The 21,716-nt window shown below is 34.5% G+C and overlaps 1 protein-coding gene across 1 annotated transcript in view; it reads left to right on the top strand.

The window, feature by feature from the left end:
• Nucleotides 1–21,716, top strand: part of BCKDHB (branched chain keto acid dehydrogenase E1 subunit beta) — a 157,972-nt gene that overhangs the window by 42,504 nt on the left and 93,752 nt on the right. Inside the window, exons 4-6 of the mRNA XM_020975510.2 lie at nt 4,552–4,685; nt 5,958–6,113; nt 7,527–7,635. Of these exons, the coding sequence (XP_020831169.1) occupies nt 4,552–4,685; nt 5,958–6,113; nt 7,527–7,635 (399 nt within the window). The remainder of the gene's footprint in view (nt 1–4,551; nt 4,686–5,957; nt 6,114–7,526; nt 7,636–21,716) is intronic.

Below are 21,716 nucleotides of genomic sequence, written 5' to 3'. Positions count from 1 at the left end.
TTGTTAAATATTTCCCAATTAAATTTTAATCTGTTTTGGGCTATGCTTAAGAAGTTGTTGCTGGCTTAAGTTGGTGCTGGCCACTGACATGTTTGACACCTCTGATCTACCTCAGTGGAGGGAATATGCATTCTGATGACATTATGTCTCTGAGGTATTGAAATAAAGAAGTCTAGGTCCCGAATAATCTTCCTGAAGATTCTACTCTTAACATTTCTCTATCCAGAGAAGTATTTCATACCTTTTATTCAGTTAATCATCCACGATAAAACAGTGTTTTGAACATGGGAGATCTTTCCTAAGTACATGCTTATTGGATTGGATTGAATTTGCCCAAATTCCAAAGTACCTCTGTTTTTGTTTAATAGTTTTTAGAATGTCTAAAACTTTTTCAAAGTCTTAAGATATGTTCGCTAGTGTAATGTTTTCACATACTTCTTTAACCTGTATGATTTCTCCATTTTTCCTTTTGTTCTCCATCAATTTTCTTGTTTCCTCAATTGATCAGAAAAACGAGTCTTAACACTAGTTTGTCCTTCAAGAAAGCATGATTCACTAGTTTGCAGTTTTTCAGGTGTCTCCTAGAAAATTTTTTACTGATAATCAATTTTCTGTCAGAAGGGCTATTGGTAATACCACTTTATTCATTTAAGTTAGAACTTTGAAAAAATTAGCTATAAACTTTTGGGGAAATGTTTGGTGGAAGTTATCACTAATAGTAATAGTGGCTAATTGATTCTTAAATGTCAGTTAGATGTAGAACATTGTGAGCTCTTCAGCAATAACTCAGTTGTCCAAAATAGTTGGGAAATGAAATAGTCTGTCATCTTTGCCAATTTGCTTGAGATGAGGTGAAACTTCAAAGTTGTCTTTATTTTCATTTTTCTTATTATTCATATTTTGTGGTGATGTCTGTCATCATTAGAAAGTTTTTACTTTGATCAAGCCTCTTTATAACTTCTACCTGCTAGTTCCTGGTCCTTCCCTTTGAGATTAAACACGTTTAACCCTCCTTTCATGTGACAGTCATGGAATCATAGATTTTCATTCACTGTTGCTATATGAATAGCCTACCTTTTTTTTTTCTTTTCTGGTTATAGTTTTTTTTTTGATGGTATCTTTTACACTGTTGTATTCAATTCTTCATTGGTAATATTCTGCAGTCCTCATTACTTTTAGTATGCATCTCATCTCTCCATTAGTCTTTATGTGACATGCAATTTTGATTATTTTGATTATTGAACCCATGGGATTTAATAAAGTCACCAAGTGAGATAGTGATGAAACTGAGGAGTAGTCAGATAGGTAGAAAGAGAACCGAGAGAGACAAAAACACACAGAGAGAAGAGTATGCAGGAGGAAAGAGTGGTCAACTGTCAAATACTGTATATAAGTCTTTCTGTATTCCTTATATTTGTTTTTTCTTATAGTGTAGCAACATTATATTACATTCATTTGCCACAAATAGTTTAGACTTTTTAAAGAATACCAACATTCTATGAGTGTTTTGTGACTGAGACATGGAACCCCCAAACTCGGAAAAATTGGAAATTAGTACCATGCAGAGGACAGTGGGGAAACACATGATGGATATCAAACTGTAACATATAATAAGTAACTGGAATAAAAGATGTCTTCAGGGAAATATATGATTGAAAGAGAAACTATGCTGGTCATGTGGTGAGAGTTAGGAATTACTGGTGAGGAAAAAGGAAAAAAACCCAAACACCCCCTAGGATGGTAGGTGGACCTCTTGTGAATTTATGTGATAGCACTAACAGCTGGATGGGCTTGGATAGGTTGTGATTTTCGTTGTTAGTGGGAACATCCAAACTGATGAGATAAAAAATCTCTTTGAACATGGATCTAGTTCTATAAAATAAGTCCTTTGTGATTTGATTGGTATAGCACAAAATCTAAAAATTAATTTAAAATAATTTTTTTTGTTATTAACACAAGCCAGTCATACACAATGAATATCTCTACAGTCTTTCTCCTCCCCCTCCCAAGAATATTTTGTAGTTGTATGTATGTAAAACCTGACTGTTTTAGCAAATTGATTTCTAGATATTTTATGGTGGTTATTTTGAGCATAATCACCTTTCCTATCCTTCATTCCTGATCCTTGTCATTAATAAGCATAAATGTTGATGATTTCTTTTGATGTGTTTTATATACTGTTGTTTTAAGGAAACTCTTAGTCATCTAAATTTTTTAGCTAATTCTTTTGGGTTTGCTTTTCTGTTATTTGTTTTATTGCCATAGCTAGCATTTCTAGTATTATGTCAGTAATAGAGAATAGTTATTTTTATTTTACCTGTATACTATTTGGGAAAACCTTTTGTGTTTCTCTATTGCATAGAAGCTAGACCTTGATTTTAGATATTTATTTTTCATTATAACTCTCATAACTATTGATGTTTGGGTGTTGAAAAGATAGCACATACTTTTGTATTTATTTCAAGGAGTAGTAGTGGTTTGACTGTATTGCTTTGTAACTTGAAATTCAGTATTTTTAAAAGATATTTTTCATTTTAGATGCTATGTTGGTGAACTTTAAAATGTAAAATCACAGTATCTAGATAGTTCGTGATTAAAAGTGAGAATACCACATTTTTCTCAATATTAGTCACATCTCCTGCGAATTTGGCTGGGATAAAACCCAAGTGATAATGTATCCATATTATTTTTAGTGTACGTGTGTGTGTGTGTGTGTGTGTGTGTGTGTGTGTGTGTGTGTAGATTTACTTAGAAAATCCAAGAGAATTAGCTAAAAAAATTTAGATGACTAAGAGTTTCATTAAAGCAGCAGGATATAACATACATAAAAAATCATTAATGTTTGTGTTTATTAATGACAAGTATCAGGAGGAAAGGATAGAAAAAGTAATTATGCTCAAAATAATGAAGTCAAAGTGATCTCGTTTTATATGTGTGACTTACATTTGGATTTATTTTATTCCTGTAGGGAGGGGGCAATTACACTGAAATCAAATTTCTCCAGCAGTTTATATTCTACTTTGCTTTAGTGCTTGATATTGCCATCGCTCTGGTGTAGCCACTTCATGCCTGGACTACTGAAATAACCTGTTGGTGGGTCTCCCTGCCTAAAGTCTCTCCCTGGTCTAATTCTTTCTCCATTCAGCCACCAAAATGACCAAAAGCTCAGGTCGATCACATTATACTCCACCCTACTGCTGCCCTTCTACCCCCTTCCCCTAGTAAATTTCCTGTAACCTCCAGAATAAAAAACTAAATCCTCTCCTTAGGTTTCAAATCCCTTTATAACCCAGTCCCTCTGACCTTTCCAGTCTTACACCTTATTATACTCGTAAGTAACACTGTTCTCCTTGTCGTTTCTTGAACAAGACAATTCATCTCTTGGCTTTGGGCATTTTCACTGGCTTTACCCTATGTCTGGAATACTCTCCTTCTTTATCTTTGCCTCTTGATGTCCCTGGCTTCTTTCAGGTCCCCGCTAAAATCCCACATTTTATAGAAAGCCTTTTCTAATCCCTTTTAATTCTAGTGCAGGGATGGGGAACCTGTGGCTTTGAGGCCACATGTGGCCTTCTAGGTCCATTGTATAAACAAATACTTTTCTTAAGGGGATTTGTTCTGTGAAGTTTGGATTCAGTCAAAGGGCCATGCTGGAGGACCTAGAGGGCCACATGTGGCTTCAAAGCCGCAGGTTCTCCACCCCTATCTAGTGCCTTCCGTCTCTTGATTATTTCTAATTTATCTTGAATATAGCTTCTTTTCATGTTGTCTGTTAGGCTAAGAGCTCTTTAAGGACAGGGACTGTCTTTTTGCTTCTTTTTTAGAAATCCCTTTCCTGATTGAAATTAGGGTAAACTGAGACAACAAAATTCTGAGGACATTCAATTTATTGGTAAGGTTAGCAGTTAGCAATAAAAGGAGTCTTTAGCTACTCAGCAAACCAAAAGACCTCGAATGAAGACTGATGGGTCATTTTTATAGATAATAGGAGTATCCAAAAAAAATTAGAAGTTAGCATTATAGATGGGGAAAACAATATGGTTACAAAGCTTGAAACGTGATAGGCTGGGGGACAAATGATTGGATAGAAATGGAAATACAGTGCTATCGACCCCTCTTTCCATCTTGTCACTAGGAAATTTTGATTGCCCACCTGCAAGAATAACTATCGATATATAGATAACAGATTTCCTCTACTTGGTCAAGGACAGCCAGTGGTAGAGAGTTAACAGGTATCTTTTAACACACATATGTGTATATATAGGTACACACATATATGTATTAGGTGCTTACTAATGCTTTTGCTCAATTGATTTACGAAATACTTTCTTCAAAATCATCCTGTGAAGTAATATAGCATGTGTAAGATCATCTCTTTTTGTATGAAGAGATTGAAGCTCAAAGAAGTTATAACTTTTTTAAGGGCTCTGGATGAATGAAGGTCTGTACAATTGAGCTTTTGTAAATTTTACTGAATTTCAGACGTATTGTATCTTGAATTGCACAGATACCTCGGCTTTGGTATATTGAAAGTAACTTATTTTTTAAAAGGTAAAGACAGAGTTTTTAATACTCCATTGTGTGAACAAGGAATTGTTGGATTTGGTATTGGAGTTGCAGTTAATGGAGCTACTGCCATTGCAGAAATTCAGTTTGCAGATTATATCTTCCCTGCTTTTGATCAGGTAAGTACAATTTATTATTTTGTTAATAAGATTTATACAGTGGTAGCCTTCAAATTAGAGAAGGAAATAATTATAATGCTTTGTTCAGTTAGGGGCAGTTTAAACATTTCTTAGAATACCTAGAAAACTTAGTATAACAGTTCCTTGGGATGGTCTGTGGTTTTGAAGGTCCACCTTCTTCTTCTTCTTCTTCTTCTTCTTCTTCTTCTTCTTTCTTCTTCTTCTTCTTCTTCTTCTTCTTCTTCTTCTTCTTCTTCTTCTTCTTCTTCTTCTTCTTCTTCTTCTTCTTCTTCTTCTTCTTCTTCTTCTTCTTCTTCTTCTTCTTCTTCTTCTTCTTCTTCTTCTTCTTCTTCTTCCCCCCCCCCCAGGGTCACACAGCTAGTAAGTGTTATGTATGTGAGGCCTGATTTGAACTCAGATCTAATTGCCCTGAGGTACTTCTACAGACACATATTAAAAACCCCAATATATCTCATCCTTCTCATGGACTCTTGCTCATGTTTTATCATAAATCCTCACTAGAGAAACTATATAGTCTGTTAGAGGCCTTCTCTCTCTCTCTTTTTTTTTACTGACTTGTTATGCTTGCTTGCCTCCAGAGGTCAGTACTAAGAGTAATGGGTGGGAGTTGCAAAGAAACAGATTTTGGCTGGATTAAGAACAACTTCCTAACAATTAGAGCTGCTTAAAAGTAGAATAAACTGCACAAGGAGTAATGATGTCATATCACTAGATGTTTTTGAACAGAGTCTGGGTAATCACACATAAGGGATATCAAAGAATAGATTCCTCTTCAGGTATAGGTTAGACTAGGTGCCTTCTGAGGTTCCTTTGAATTTTGAGCTGTGATGTTCTGTTTTCAGTGTACCACTTGGGTAGGCCATGAATTTTTTCATTCTTGCTATGTGATTGACCTACCTCTTTGCTCAATCCTACATATCCTAGGTGATGTCTCTGAGTGTACCTTTTACACATAAAGTGTGCATTGGTGACATGCACAGCTTTTTGATATTTATTGTTCTCCATTAAGGTGCAACTCCAATCTTTCTTTGTGGTATAGAAATGACCCAGGATTATTGAAGGCTAGATTATGGTAGTTCTAATCATCCTAGAAAGGCTTTGATTTATGTACTCAGTGATGAGCCCAGTGTTTTCTGTCCTCCTAGACCCAAATGATGAATGTGACATTTAAGGCTCTGACAAGTTTATTTGAGCAAAACATATGTAACAGTGGGGCATTAATGACTTATTTTAGCATGTTTTCTTTTTCAGATTGTTAATGAAGCAGCAAAATATCGTTATCGATCTGGAGATCTCTTTAATTGTGGAGGCCTTACAATAAGAGCCCCTTGGGGTTGTGTAGGCCATGGGGCACTTTATCATTCTCAGTGTCCTGAGGCCTTTTTTGCTCACTGTCCAGGAATAAAGGTAAAGTCACCACACTGATTGTGTTTGATTGTCGTGTAATTTTTCTCACTATAATTTCTGTTGTTGGAAGTGGTATTATGCTCATTGACAGGAGAATAGAACAGGAGGTCTTGGACTTGATCTTAATTTAGTTGCCTTTATGAGACTGAGACCTCAGTTTTGTTAAGGAAATACCATCTGAAACAGCATTAGCTTGAAGATGTCATAATTCTCATAGTGCTGAAAGAATAAGCTAAAAAATTTTCTTTCCTCCCTAGTACAATTCCACAGATTTTTGTTAGGTGCCTACCAGGTTCAAGGCTAGACTTTGGAAATAGAAAAGTAGAAATGACACAAGGAACTTAAGTGGATAATGATATAAGGTATAAGGTGATAATGTCAAAAGAAAGCATCCAGACCGAGTGCTATAAGGCATCTTGAGGCAGAAACCTTATTATTTCTTTTCAGCTATAATTTCTTACTCACATGATCCTAGATTGATTCCTTCCCCCCTTCCCTTGTACTGATAAAACCCATAAGACCTAAATTTGGTTAGGCAGAACTTTTGCTTATTTTTCCTTTAGAAGGAAAGAAGGGAGTGCTCAGTTTCCTAAATGAGATTTTCAGTTAAGGTCAGGAATTACATTCCTGGAGAGTTAGTTTTGAAGCACCTCTGTGTATTGTTTTCTTCCCATCATATTAATGTCTTATTCTCTTCTGTGGATTTTGTGGTATATCAAAGTTGTTGTTCATAGCTGACTATAGATGTATTATTAATGTAATTTGGAAACAATACCTTGTGAGAGTAGTCAGATGCTAGGTGATAGTGGCTTTTTGTAACTCAGCAAAATATTATCGCATAAGCATTTGTAACTTAACTTGAATTAATTATCCATCAACCATTTTCTCTTGAAACACAAATATGAACTGGCCCTATTTGAGCTATGCTTTATAAATCTGAGTTTATTACAATGTATCGTGATGTAAGCCTGCTTTACTTAATTATTTCAAAAATTAAGTTCGAGTTGCAAAAATATCACATGTCATCAGGTAAGCGTAACATGCCTTATAGAACTGAGCACATTGTGGACAGGGAAACTTGAAGTCTTATCCTGGTTCTGCTCTTAATTGAGTATTGTTGGTTATATGTCTTAAACCTTTCTATATCTCATGATTCCAAGTATCACAGATGAACTTGATTAGGAGAAGAATGCAACTTCCATCCCTGCTTTTTAAAAAATGCATTTTTTGGCTTATAAATCTGAGTAGAATTTAAAATAAGTGCTGGTTAACTTAAGCTGAATTTCATGTTCTTTTTAACCAGCAGGTATTGATTCTTTTAAAAGAACATTCTTTTTTGTAAATTTGATTTGACCAGTATATGACAACTCCTAAATTGTTTTAAAAGCCTCTTTTTTTTTTTTAAATTGGCAGATAGTTGTACCCAGAAGCCCTTTCCAGGCCAAAGGACTGCTTTTGTCATGCATAGAAGATAAAAATCCTTGTATATTTTTTGAACCTAAAATCCTTTACAGGGCAGCAGGTAAATTTTTTTCTGTTTTTTCCTGTTACATGTATATGAGATGTTTGTTAGATATTATTATGCAAACTTTGGATGATGGTTTTTTATCATTAGCCTTGATTTTATATTTCCCATAGAGGACAACTTCTGCTTGGTTTGAAGCTTCCTATGTTGTTCTCTCTCCAAATATAACTTTCTGTGGCAATTTGGGTAAGATCTAATGAGTCATTTTTGAATTATTTTTTTTAAAGCTCATACTTCTTCCAGTGATTCATCAGACTTTTCCCAGAGGCAGCATAATGTAGATGAAAGAACAAAAGACTGGGAGTCTGGTGGTACTTCCTGTCTCAGTTTTGCCACTAATTAGCTGTGTGACTCATGTCATGTCATTTAACTTTTCTGTGCCTTAGTTTCTTTACTTGTGAAATGAGCTGATGTTGAACATAAATGATTTCTAATGTCCTTTCCAGATAAAAAGATTATGTGATTTAGAGCAAATTCACATTTGTTTATCTTTCAAATAAAAGCAATGAAAATTTAAAAGTTTTATTTAACAATATAAAATACAAAATCAAATCTTCTCTGAAGAATATTCAATATTAGAAATAACAAAATTTACATGTGAAATTGACATGACTCATCACAGTTTAAATTTTGCCTTAAATACATAATGAAATCAATGGAATATTTAAAGACTCATGAGAAAGTTGCTTTTTGAACCTAACATAGCATATTTATCTTTCACTGAAAACTAGATAGAAGATTCTAGAAAGAGGCCATACTTTTAAGGTTCTAGTTTACAAATTCCTTTTTCAGGTCGTGATCCTTTTTTGGGGGGAATAGATTTGATTTTATAAGTATTTTAATTAGGGTCTCTAAATTTCCAAGTCCTCCCAACTGAGATTAATCATTCAATCAGTAAGCCTTTATTAAATGTCTTTTATGGGTCAGGCACTATGCTAGGCACTGGGGATACAAAGAAAAAGGGAAGCAATTATTTCTCAAGAAGTTTGATTTTTATCAGAGGAGACATGCATGTATATCTATCTATATAAAATAAATACAATGTAGTTTTTTGTGAGTAGAGCACTAGTATCTGAAGGAGATCAGGAGGGGCTTCATATGGGAGATAGTACTTCAGCTGACATTTGAAGGAAACTTGGGATTCTAACAGGGAAACGTGATGAAGGAGAGCATTCTAAGCCTGGGAGACAGCCGTTGCAAAAGAATGAAGAGAGAAGTTGGAATGTAGTGCATGAATAATAGTAAGAGGTCTACTCTGGTTGGACCACATAGTGTGGAGAGGTTAGTAATATATAGTGAAGCTGGAGAGATTGAGGTTGGAGCATGAACGTCTTTAAAGCCAAATGGAGTTTATGTTTCCTTTTAAAGGAAATAAGGAACTCATTGGCGTTCATTAAGGAGGGGGATGATATGGAAAATCACTTTAGCAACAACATGGAGGATGGATTAGAGTGGAGAGAGACATGAAATTGATAAACCAATTAGGAAATTGTTGCAATAGTCCAGACAAGAGGTGATAAGGGTCTGAACTAGGTGAGTGAGGGTTGTGGGCATGTGACTATAAACAAGGGGAAGGATATGAGAGGTGTTGTTCAAGTGACATTGGCCTCCTTGCTATTCCTTGAACAAGATAGTTCATCTTCTGACTCTGGGCATTTTCACTGTCTCTCCTACATGCATGGAATACATCCTCTACTTCCTGGCTTCCTTAGCTTCCTTCAAGTTCCAGCTAAAATCCCACCTTCTACAGGAAACTTTTTCTAATCTGTCTGAAATCTAGTGTCTTCACTCTGTTAGTTATTTCCAGTTAGTCCTGTGTGTAGCTTGTTTGTGCATAGTTCTTTACACATTGCTTCCCCTATTAGTGAGCTCTTTGAAAGCAGGGACTTTTACCTTTCTTTGTATATCCAGTACTTAGCTTAGTACCAGATACACAGAAAGTACTTAATACATATTTATTGACTAATTGATTAGAAATTGCAAGATTTGGCAACTGTTTGATATGTGGGGTGAGAGAGAATGGAGAGTTCATGAAAATGAGGTTGCAAACTTGGGTTCCTGGAAGGATGGTAGTGACCTTGATAGAAATATGGAAGTTCAGGAAGAAGGCTGGGTTTGAGGGGAGTATGGATAATGAGTTCAGTTTGGACATGTTGAGTTTGAGGTATCTATGGGTCATCCAGTTGGAAATGTCTAATAGTCAGTTGGAGATTCAGGGCTGGAGCTCAGAAGAGAGACTAGGACAACATATGTAGATCTAAGAGTTAGGGGTGGTGATGAGGTCATCTATTGAGAGAATACAGGGAAAAGAGAAGTTGTCCTAGAACATAGAGCTTTGGTGTATACCTACAGTTAATGGACATTATATGGATGGTGAACCAGAAAAACATACTCTAAAGTAGCAGTCAGTTGGGTAGAGGAAGAACCAAAAGAACAGTACCATGAAAACCTAGAGAAGATAAAGTACCCAAGAGGATAATGTGGACATCAGTGTCAGATGCTGCAGAGAGTTGAGAAGTATGGGGACTGGGAAAAGGCCATAATATTTTTCAATTAAGAGATTGGTAGCTTTCAAGAAAGTAGTTTTAGTTAAGTGATGAAGTTGGAAACAAGGTTGTAAAGGGTAGAGGAGTGAGAAGAGAAGTGGAGGCAATGAGTTTTTAACAATCTTTTCTAGGAATTTGACCATGAAAGCTCACATAAAAGTCCAATCCAATGCAATAAACATTAATTAAGCACCTGCTGTGTGCTAGGCACTGTGTTAAGTGCTAGGGATACAATTCATAAAAAGAAAGACAATCTCTGCCATCAGTGAGCTTATAATTTAAAGGTGGAGACAGCACACAAAAAGATGCAGGCAAGGGGGGCAGGGAATTAGTACAACAGAGGGCACCCAACAAGTGGGGGTATTTTGTTCTGTGGAGTTGAAACCAGGCAGGACAGCAGATACAAAGTGAAGTATTCCTGCCTTCTATACAGGAATGCATTGGGGGGAGTTTGGTATTCTGCCCTTCTCCATTCAGATTGGAGAGGAACCTGAGGGAGGCTAACAAGAAGTTAGCCACATGGCGTTGAGTTTAGCAGTAATAAGCTTATCTTGGGAGGCGCATCTTGTTCTGAGAAATTGAAACCAGGCAGGGCAGCAGATGCAGAGTGGAATCATAATCATATTGGGTTTTAACATATTATCTTGGAAATCACAACAAACAGGGAAGAAATAATAAAAAAAAAAGAATTATCACAACTTTATGCAGTTATTTGTTAGGAAAACCAAAAATTTAAAAGAAATGTATACTACAAAAATATAAAATACTCCAGTTAATAGATCATGAAATAGTTATCCTCAATAGCAACGTCTTGGAAAATGAACTTGATTAAACCATAAAGGAACTACCAAAAGTGGGGTGGGACCCTGGTACAGATGGATTTATAGGAGAATTTTTTTAAAGGTTTAAAGAGAAATCAATACCTATGCTTACAGAGTATTCTCAAAATTGAAGAAAGAAAATGTCAGACTGGGGTTGGTTTGTGGGGATTTTTTTTGATATGGGAAAAGTGTGGCTCTTAATAACTAAACTAAGAAGGGGTAAATCAAAGAAAGGGAACTCTAATTCATTATTGCTAATGAATATTGATTCAGAAATCTTAAAGAAATCCTAATAAGAAGACTATAGTAATATATTAAAAAATTATTCACTATTATCAAGTTTTGAAGGTTCTTCTTATGGAGAAGATAGAAAGAGATGGACTAAATCAAGGGCTCCTAACTTGGGTTCTGTGAACTTGTTTTTAAAAAAAAAATTTAAAAAATTGATAATTTTATTCAATATAATTGGTTTCCTTTGTAACCCTCTGCCTTTTATTTTATGCATTTTTATATTATTCTGAGAAGGAGTCCATAGATTTTGGACTGCCAATGAGGAGATCCATGACACAAAAAAGGTTAAGAAACACTGGATGAGATGCTAATATATGTATTCCAAATTGTTTGGATGGCAGTGCCAAAGAGTAATTAATTGTTAATGGTTTAGTGTCAGAATGGCAGTAGGTCTATAGTGGAGTGTCTCAGAGGTTTGTCCTTAGCTCTGTGATTTTTTTTTAATCATAATTATTTCTTCACTTTCAATTAGAGCATTTTCCTTTTAGTGTTTTCAGTTAAGCATTTTTCTCCTTCCCATTCCCCCAATTTTGTAACAAATATGCATTGTAAAGCAAAAAAAAATTCCCACACTTTGTTCAGAAATGTATATCTCATTCTCCATCTGAAGTCTATTACCTCTTTGTCAGGAAGTAGATAACTTTTTTTTTTATCATTGTTTCTCTGGAATCAGGATTGGTCATTGCATTAATCAATCTTTTAAAATCTTTCAGAGTTCTTTGTCTTTACAATTTCTTTTTGGTTATTATATAAATTGTTTTCTTGATTTTTATCAATGACTTGGATAAAAGTATTCTTATCAAGTTGGCAGACACCACAAAAGTTAGAGAGATAGTTAATACCATGGATGACTGAGTTAGGATCTTTAAAAAAACATTGACAGGGAGGAGCATTAGGCTGACTAAATCTAACAAGAGGAAATTAAATAGGGATAAATGTAAAAGTCTTATACTTTGGTACAAAGAAAATCACTGCCACAAATATAAGATTGAGGAGGCTTGGATAGACAGTTCTAGAAAGGATCTGGATATTTTAGTAGCCAACAGGATGACATAGCAACTAAAAAAGCTAATGCAACGTGGGGCTGCATTAGGAGGGGCATAGCATCCAGGAGCTGGGAAATTACAATGTACTATGTACTCTGTCCCTTAAAGACTACAGCAGGAGTATTATATTTAATAAAAGAAAAAAAATGAACCAAAATGGTACCATAGTTATTTCGTTAGTTATGACAATATGCAAGATGACAGCTTAATAAAAACAAAACAAGTACATTTCAGATACTCTTTAATAGTTCTGATGAGAATTTTCAAATCATTTTGACAACCCTTCCCATTTATTCATCTTAACAGGTAGTAGTTAATAGCTGAGACCATTTTCTTATGTACCTGTTCCTCTTCCAAACCACTTAAGACTTTGGTTCTAATATTGGTATAACAATTTAAAATCTGCTATCATACTGTTGTTTCTGGGTGTCATAGTTTAAGAAAGATTGACAAGGTTGAGAATTTCCAGAGAAGTGCAAGCAGGATGATTAAGTGCCATGATTTCTTGACATATTAGGATCCATTAAAGTTAAGTCTGGACATGGTTAGGCTGGAGAAAAGAAGGCTCAGTGGCAGCATAATAGCTGTATTCAAGCATTTGAAAGGTCATCACTGTGGAGAAGGGATTAAACTTGTCCTGTTTGGCTTCAAATGGCAGATTCGGGAACAATGGCTAAAAGTTGTAAAGAGGGTAACTTTTACTTGATGTCAGGAAAAGCTTCCTGAAGTGGAGTGGCTTGCTTTGAGAGATAGTAGATTTCCCTTCTAGGAGGTCTTCAAGCAGAGGCCAGATGAATACTTAGATATGTTTCAGTAGGAATTTTGTGTGTGTGTGTGGGTTGGACTAGGTGGCTGCTGGTGTTCCTTCCAACTCTCGATTTCTATGATTCTGTGCATTTATGTCAGGGATGCAGGAATAATTCAACATTAGGAAAACAGTTGATATAATTATATTAAAAATACCCCAAACCTCATTGTTATAGTATATGGAGAAAAAGCATTTGAGAAAGTATAACACTCATTTATATGGAAAACCTTATATAGCATATACATAGAAGAGTAATATTTAATATGATTAAAATAGTCCATAATCAAAGGCATAAATTATTTTCTGTGGAGAACAATTAGAAACGTTTCCAATAAATATAGGAAAAAAGTAAAGATTGTCCTTCTCCCCACTACTATTCCACATAGTTCTAGAAATGCTAATGATAGCAATAAGACAAGTGAGAAAAATTAAAAGCTGGAGCATTGGCAAAGAGGAGGCAAAATTATCCCTATTTGAGACCAACATGATGATTTACTTAGAAAATTCCAGAGAACCAGCAAAGAAAATGAAACTATTATTTCAGCAAGTTAGCAATATACAAAAGAAATCCACAAAAATTAATAGTATATCTCTATGGCAAAAACAGAATCAAGCAGGAGATAAGAGAAAAGGAAATTTCATTCAAAATTATCGCAAAAATGAGTAAAATATCTGGATGTCAGGATGTCAAGACACATTTAAGATTATATATGTAGTTGGAAAACATTTTTTAAAGAAATAAGAAATGATTTAAATAATTAGAGAGCTGTTTATTGCTAATGGTTGGCTCATGTCAAAATAATGCAAAATTACATAGCTATTGCCATGCCAATTAAACTCACAAGGGGGTACTTTATAGAGCAAGACAAAATAGCAATTCATTTGTAGGAACAAAAGGTTCTAGAACCTCAAAGGAAATGAAATGAAAATGAAGATGAATGAAATGAAAAAAAAGTGGGAATGAAGAAGGATGAGAGAGTTCCAGCCAAGGTGACTGCTTGAACAGGAAGCAGATTCCTGCTACTCCCTTATTCTTCAAACTAAGTCCCACATAATTTCTCTAGCAAAATCTTGAAGTTTATACTGGACTGATAAACTGAATAATGATCAAGAATTTCAATGAGAAACTACAGTAAGTGGCTTCATTTACTCCAGAACTGTAGGTCAGGCAGTCAGAGTCTGAGGGCAATAGGAAGAAAGGAAAAAAAGAATTTATTTGTGTCTAATATATGGCTAGAATTGTGCTAAGTGCTTTATAAATATCTCTTTTGATCCTTGTAAGGTAGGTGCTAGTATTTCCCCCATTTTGCAGTTGAAGAAATTGAGGTTAAGTGACTTGTCCAGGGTCACAAAACTAGTAAGTGTCTGAGTCTGGATTTGAATTCTGGTCTTCCTGATTCCAGGCCCATGGCTCTATCTACTGTAGCACTTGGTTGCTTCAGTATTACAGGTTTTCTGAAATTTCAGCATTAGAAATCCATTTCATTAGATTAACAAGCTATCCCCAAGATGTATAATAGCTATTAGAAAATTAGAACGTTACTTATCATTTATACCTTTGTGTAAATTAGTTTAGTCAAGTGGAATTTAAATCTAGGTGCTCTTGACTCCAAATCCAATACTTTCTACACTAGTGGTATTAAAGAAATAGAATTGGGCCACTAAACCAAATATAAGCATCCCTGTCACATGGTGACTTAGAAAACCACATAGTAATAATATCTATCTTCTATTGTATTCTTATTTATTTTGTTAATATTTCCCAATAACTTTAATGGTCTCAATTGCAGGCTATAATGGGTCACGTGTTTGACACTTCTGCTCAAACATGGGCTCTTTATCAGCTGTCTTGAGAGAATGGGAAATTTGATGGCAGGTGTGGAAGGGGAAGAAGAGAAGGAATCAGGACCATATTTGAAGAATGGACTACTTTCCCAGAAGGACAAGCTTGTTCACAATGCTGAAACATAGTTTAGCCAGTGAGCAATGGGCTCATAGGGACAAAGGAAAAGGGGCTAAACAGATGAAAAGGAGTTGAATATAAACTTTAAGCATTTCACACAGTATTAGTGTAAATTAATCTTAATGAAATGGAAAAATGGAGCAATAGGCTTAGAAAATCAAATGTAGAGGTGGAAGTATTTCCTTAATGAGAGATTATATCTTTACATTTGATACAAAGGAGAATATTTATTATACATTTTAATATTACACAAGTTGTAAGAGAAACTGCAGAAAAATTATTTTTTTTTGTTCTTTCCAAACAAAAAATCAGTGAATGTTTTATTTATGTCACTCTCACATATATTTGCTAAGTTAATAGTAGTCATATTTATTCACAGTCTCAAGGGTAGCTTTTTCTAGTTTGGTTCTTTTGTAAAGCAAAAAATTATTTAAATAATGTACTTTTTGTAGTTACTCATGTGAAATGCAAAAATTAAAAATGAGAGCTGTTACCATGTAATTTAGATTTAACAAACAAATAGCAGTAAAGTGATGATTTTTTGATGTATTGTTATATTGAAAATATCATGTGGTGCCTGTTACCTAAAAATGTCAAAGGTTTGTTTTGAAAATATTTAGGTGACAAGAAGTTAGTTTTTTAAAAAAATTGTTTGTACAATGGAAAGCATAGAAAATGGTTATGAATCAAAGGAGAAAGTGAGTCAGCATGACATTATCAGATGTAGGCATCTTGTGGAGAAGCTATTTTGATATGTCTTTTAACCTTTTCACTTTCATTTAATTGAACAAATATGACATCAGTGATGTAGCAGTAAATCTGACTTTCATCAATGGTTGTTATAGTAGCAAAGTACGTAAGACTAAAAGCCTTGTTCAGCCTTCTTTCCAGTGTTCAAATTACTCTTTCAGGCAAGTATATTAATAGTCCCAAGGATGTTTTGCAGGAAATATATTAATTATACATAAATTCTTATGTTCTGAAGAGAATCAAAATGGCCTTGTTACATAGCTTTTATAATGCTACCAGACATAAGAAAACAAGATTTAAGTTTAAAAAATATCATTACACCTACAGTGAGTGGTGGGGAAATAGCTTCTTAGATTATTTGAATCTGATTTTGTTTGATATTATTGAATGTACTTTATTACTTCGATAAAAAATGAGGAAATTTAATATTAGTGATAGTCTCTATGGGAAATAAGTAGGATTTATCTGAAGTAGATAATTTAAATCACTCATGAACTTTTTCAATTTCTGTTCTGCTATAAACATTGCTTGTTAGCATGTGTATTTGTCATTGAGCCACATGTGTCATCTCTGGCAAAATATAGATCATCAAATTTGAAAATTTAATGGGAAGTTAAAAACAATGGTACAGAGAAGTCTGTCATCATTCCTTTCCTTACTTACTTTTAAATTTTTAGAAAATTGAGAAAAGATAAGTTGTTTTTGCCAAAGGTCAGACAGACTACCATATATGTATAAAACCTGTTAATGGCCATCAATTACCTATTTTCTAATTATTAACCTGAGAAGCTATATTCAGTGAAAAGCAAAACACTGGAAATCCCTAAGTTAAGATGATAATTGCTAATTCTAAACTTAATTGACACAGGAAATTGCAGAATTCACAATACAAAGCATTTGGAAGGGGAATTGTGGTTTTTTTTTTAGTTAAGTGTTAGAAATTAGCCAACCAATGTTGATAATTTTACTAGTTTAATATTATCAAAGACTAAGTTTAGGAAAATTGACAAGTATAAGTAATTTTTATTAGGATAAAGTAACTTTTTGATGGCTTTGGGGAAGGAAAAAATGAGTATATTTGTTGAACTGGGCATAAATAAGCAATGAAAAGTATGGAATACCGTTTCACTAACCCGTGATAACAAAGTCATGAACTTGTATTTGATAGCTGGAGAAGACAAGAATTTGTTGATTTAATTTTTTTTTTACAACAGATAGATGGATATCCAATATCATTAAACAATTCATTTGAATAAAAGGAAAAAAAAAACCCTAGAATTTTAAACAGTCAGTGCTGGGATTAATTAAATGAGCTTATTCTGAGGAGATGTCAGCTAAATGTTTGTTGTTTGCAATTAGCATCTCCTAGTTATAACATGTTAGCTGCCAAAATGTTGTGACACATCTAGGAGGAAACAGCTCTCATATATGTGGTTAGTGGCCTCAACAGATTTAGAGAGATTCTTTAGTTATTCGTCAAAAGAGAAAAACTAATTTATAGAACACAATTTATGTTGAAGAGTAAAGCCAAATTGTTTGTGAAGCTGGGTTTTTAAATAATACTGTGACTGGGATGTACGTAAGGGCCATTTATCTAGGAAAATGTAGTTAGTACTTGTTTAGCCCCTTTCTCTCTCCTTAACTTCATAAAGCTTAACATTTCCCCTTTTCCTGTCTTTCCTATTTTTACTAGTCTCTCCTATTTTTTTTTTGTTCAGTGTGGTAAATCAGTGGCAGTTTATAGCACAGGCTGACTTCTGACCTAGCAACATAATTAGGTTTAATATCTGTTTTTTCTTGCTAATATATACATTAATGCCCTAAGAATTTGAGTGATAGTCTTGAAATCATTCTCTAAATTGTTGCCTGTTAATTGGAAGCCAATCAGTCTTGAAGTAGGTTTAAGTCCTGGTGCATACTCATTGTATGACCCTGTGAAAGTCACTTAGCTTCTTAGACATAAATCTTCCCACTCATGTTGTTGTTGTTCAGTCATATCTGACTCTTCATAACTCCATTTTGGATTTTCTTTGCAAAGAAACTGGAATAGTTTGCTGTTCCCTTCTCCAGCTCTTTTTATAGATGAAGAAACTGAGGCAAACAGGGTTAAGTGACGTAAAGGATCACACAGCTAGTATCTGATTTGAATTCAAAATTTGAACTCAAGAAGAGGAATCTTTCTGACTCCAGGGCTGGTACTCTATCCACTGTGCCACTTAACTGCCCTTTCCTGTTTATGGGGATATTGGTTAGTGGCATAATTTCCTTTCTCTTCCCACCTCCAACTCTACCCTTTCCATCTTCCCTCTCTTCCATTAATTTTATCCTAATTCTTCCAATCTCTCTTTTGTTAGGAGATTAGAATTACTTGTTCAACTATGGAGAGGATATGGTGATGATGGGAGATGATATCTAGCTGTCATCTGTTTCTGATCTCTCTCTGTTTATGCATTTTCCCGTTGTGTAACTTTACAGGAAAAAAAAATTCCAATTATGAAGTAGAGTAGTGAAGTGTCACAGAATTTAGTCCTTAGACAATTAATTCTACTCTTTCTTTTTCATTTCCCATGATTCTGTTTCCCTTAAGCCTTTAGCTCCTTAAATCTTTTTTCTCCCTTGATATTTCCTTTTTGTTCTTTCTTTTACCTGTTACCTCCGTTCCTTTTTCTTTTTCAAACAAGAGATATGAGAGAATTGATGTCATTTGCAAGTTCAATATTCCATCCATTTTTTTTTTAGGAATGCCTCAGTTTCTCTTTTGTTGAAGATCTATTTGTTGTTGTTGTTGTTGTTGATTAGGATAAGGATTACAAGATGTATTATATTGGACCACAGTTTGAATTCTTTTGCTTTTGATGTATACTAGATCAGTCTCTTCCTAGATTTCTTATGATGGTGGAATAAGCCAAGAGAAAAGACTTTCAAATATGAAAGAACACCAATTTGAAGATTTTTCTCTTCACTGCTTATATGAATTCTTAATTTCAAAAATTGTAATATTTAACCACTACATGCTTTGGAGTTTCTACTATGGGTATATTCTCTGATGGTGATCTATGATCAGTTAATCAATACTTTTTTTGGTCTTTATTCACATACACTTAGCACAGTGCTTGGCACAAAGGAGGTGCTTAATGAATCTTTATTGATTGATTGACATCTTCTGGGTACTTTTCTTAATTATTTTCTAATTTACATTAATTTCTAATTTCATTCCTCTATTCTTTTAAAATTTTGATTTCTCTTTTGAACAGTTACAATTTTTCTTGCAGGTGTTCTATGATCTCTGAAGAGTTTACTGAATTCTCTTTATCATGGAGGAATTTTGGTTCATCTTCCTTTAGCTTAAAATATTTGTTCATATGTTCTGGCATCACTCTCCTTTCTTAAATGTCTTCTTATTTATCCATAAAGCTTGTGAACTAGGCTTTTTTTTAACCAAGTCACTTTGCCTTGATCTTTTGGTCATTCAGCCTTTCTCTTCTGTGTACAGTCATTAGTTTCTGGTTCCTCCTCAGTTTTTCACTCTGCTCCTCCCACTGCCACATAAACTGATGGAACTGGAAGTCTTCAGCATTGTCTGATTGGTGTTATATGTGGACTGGGCCTAGATAGAGTGAATTCTAGGGGTGAGTGGACTGGTCCCAGTTGAAGGAAAGTCCCTTTCCCTTTGTGTTCAATATTTTCCATTTTGTTAATATTTTCTTCTCATCACTGTTTATCCACAATTTATACAGTGTAAAATTTGTTCCTAGGTGTTATAAATTAGTAATACCTTATAAATCACTACCAGAGAGCTACTCTTGAAAGAAGAATCCTATATGAATGAATGATATTTGTGCATATTTGGAAAATCAGTTTTCTTTACTATTGTATTGGGAAGACATATGTTTGCTTGCAGCTACTAATAAATCACCTAACATTAAATGCATTGAAGGTGACTTCTTCATGTTGAGATTTTGTTACATATTTTCAGATTGAGATGATTATCTACTTTGGAGTTGTAATGGAAAATGCTTAGGGCTGGCATTTAGAAAACTTGTTTTTTGTTTCAGCTCTGCCACTAATTAGTTTTACTCTTTTGAGGAGCCTTTCCCTTCCTAATCAATGGAATATTACATTTACTACTACTATGATACCTCATCAGGGCATCATAGTGAACTTGGTTTCTTAATGGCTAGGAAAGAGGAGTATAATCTCTAGCAGTTTCCATAAAACTGGAGAAAAATTCATGTTGACTAGGACTAGATCTGCTTGGTTAGGAGAGGCTCATCACCACCAGGTGATGGTCAAACTCATTTGAAACCCATTAGTAATGTAGGGGAAGTTGTGATCTGCACTGGTATAGGCCATACCTGTACTGAAGGTATCATGTGTCTTTTTAAATATTGAAGTGCTACTACTAGTTATATTATTGCATTCCTACGTCCAACTCATCTCTACCCCTTTAGGTCCTGATGTTAGGGCTAGCTAAAAAGGCTATATATATAGAGGGATTAGTATTTGTTTATGTCAGAATATATTATCTCTGAGTGTCTGCTATCCCAAAAGTGATTGTCCTGTTTCTTTTGTCTATTTTGTAAATTATCTGTAAAGTATTTAATTCCTAGGTTTCTCCTCTGTCATCTTGTTCTCAACTGGTCTCCCTTACCTTGTAATGCTATAAATAGAAATGTAAATTTTAATATTTTCATAACCAAAAATATAATTTCTAAGGTAAACTTGTTGCCACAGTAATATTATCATATACTAAAAATGCAGATGTAGATAATTAAAAAAACTGGGCCTGTGATTTCATAGATACAGGGCACTCTCAGAAATTCATCAAAGTCATGTAGATGGGCACTTGCTCTACAACTTATAGTCTTAGAGAGTTATCTGGAGCACTGAGAGGTTAATTGACTCACCTAGTATCAGCTACTTAGCTGGTATCAGAGGTAAGACTTGAGCCTACATCTTCCTGACTGAATCTGCTCTCTATCTACTGCACCATGATGCTTCTCATAGGTGACTTAAAAACAATGGATCAACCTTTTGGATTACAATAGCCATTCTTTCATTAAAGTTGACAATAAAAAGCTGACTAGGTAGCTTACTTACTACTGTACTTTTTGATCCTTCTAGTTATTACAGGTAGTCAAGATGGAATGACATTTGAAGCTTCAGAATTGTAAGGAGTTTTCTTGAAAAATTGAGGATATTAGTCAGGTTATTCAGTAGCACTCTATGATTACTCAGGAATTCTCCTGGTGAGGCTTCTCTGTTGCAGACTAGATTTTCTTTAATCTCTACTTTCACTTACATATCCTTAGGATTTTGGGAATAGATGCTCCTCAAAGTAAAATGAGTGAATTATTACTAATGTCTCTCCACTGCACATAATTTAGAAGGCAGGTGATCAATTGTTGCTTTTTCCTCATAGGCCCATAAGCTACTGGGCAAATTATTGTTAGTTTTCCCTATCTGTAGGTCATTTCAGAAGACATGGAGTCTTTGTATGCATTTTAGAAGCTTAGTTTCCATTAGCTTCATGGGGACTGTACCTACCAGCAGCATTCCTGCAGAGCTCATATGTTAAGTTGGCATGATTTTTTTTCCTCCCAGGGGCATTGTAAAATCCATGCTAACATAAGTGATATAGTTCTCCATTTTATTAGTTGAAAACAATGGAGTAGCAATTATTTTGGATTTTATTTGGCAAAGTACCTAATGGGACTCAGAAAGAGTATTGTTGGAACTAGCTCTTTATTGCTTTACTAATGGCCTGGAATAAGGAATAAATATTGTGTAAAATTACACGTGAAACTATAGATAGATATCAGAAATCCTCTTAGGGAAAGAAAATAATAGAAA

Source organism: Phascolarctos cinereus, unplaced genomic scaffold (assembly GCF_003287225.1).
Source record: "Phascolarctos cinereus isolate Bilbo 61053 unplaced genomic scaffold, phaCin_HiC Scaffold_5;HRSCAF=322, whole genome shotgun sequence".
NCBI classification, from domain to species: Eukaryota; Metazoa; Chordata; class Mammalia; order Diprotodontia; family Phascolarctidae; genus Phascolarctos; species Phascolarctos cinereus.
Note: the sequence above shows the minus strand (reverse complement) of the source record. Positions and strands in the feature narration are given on the sequence as shown.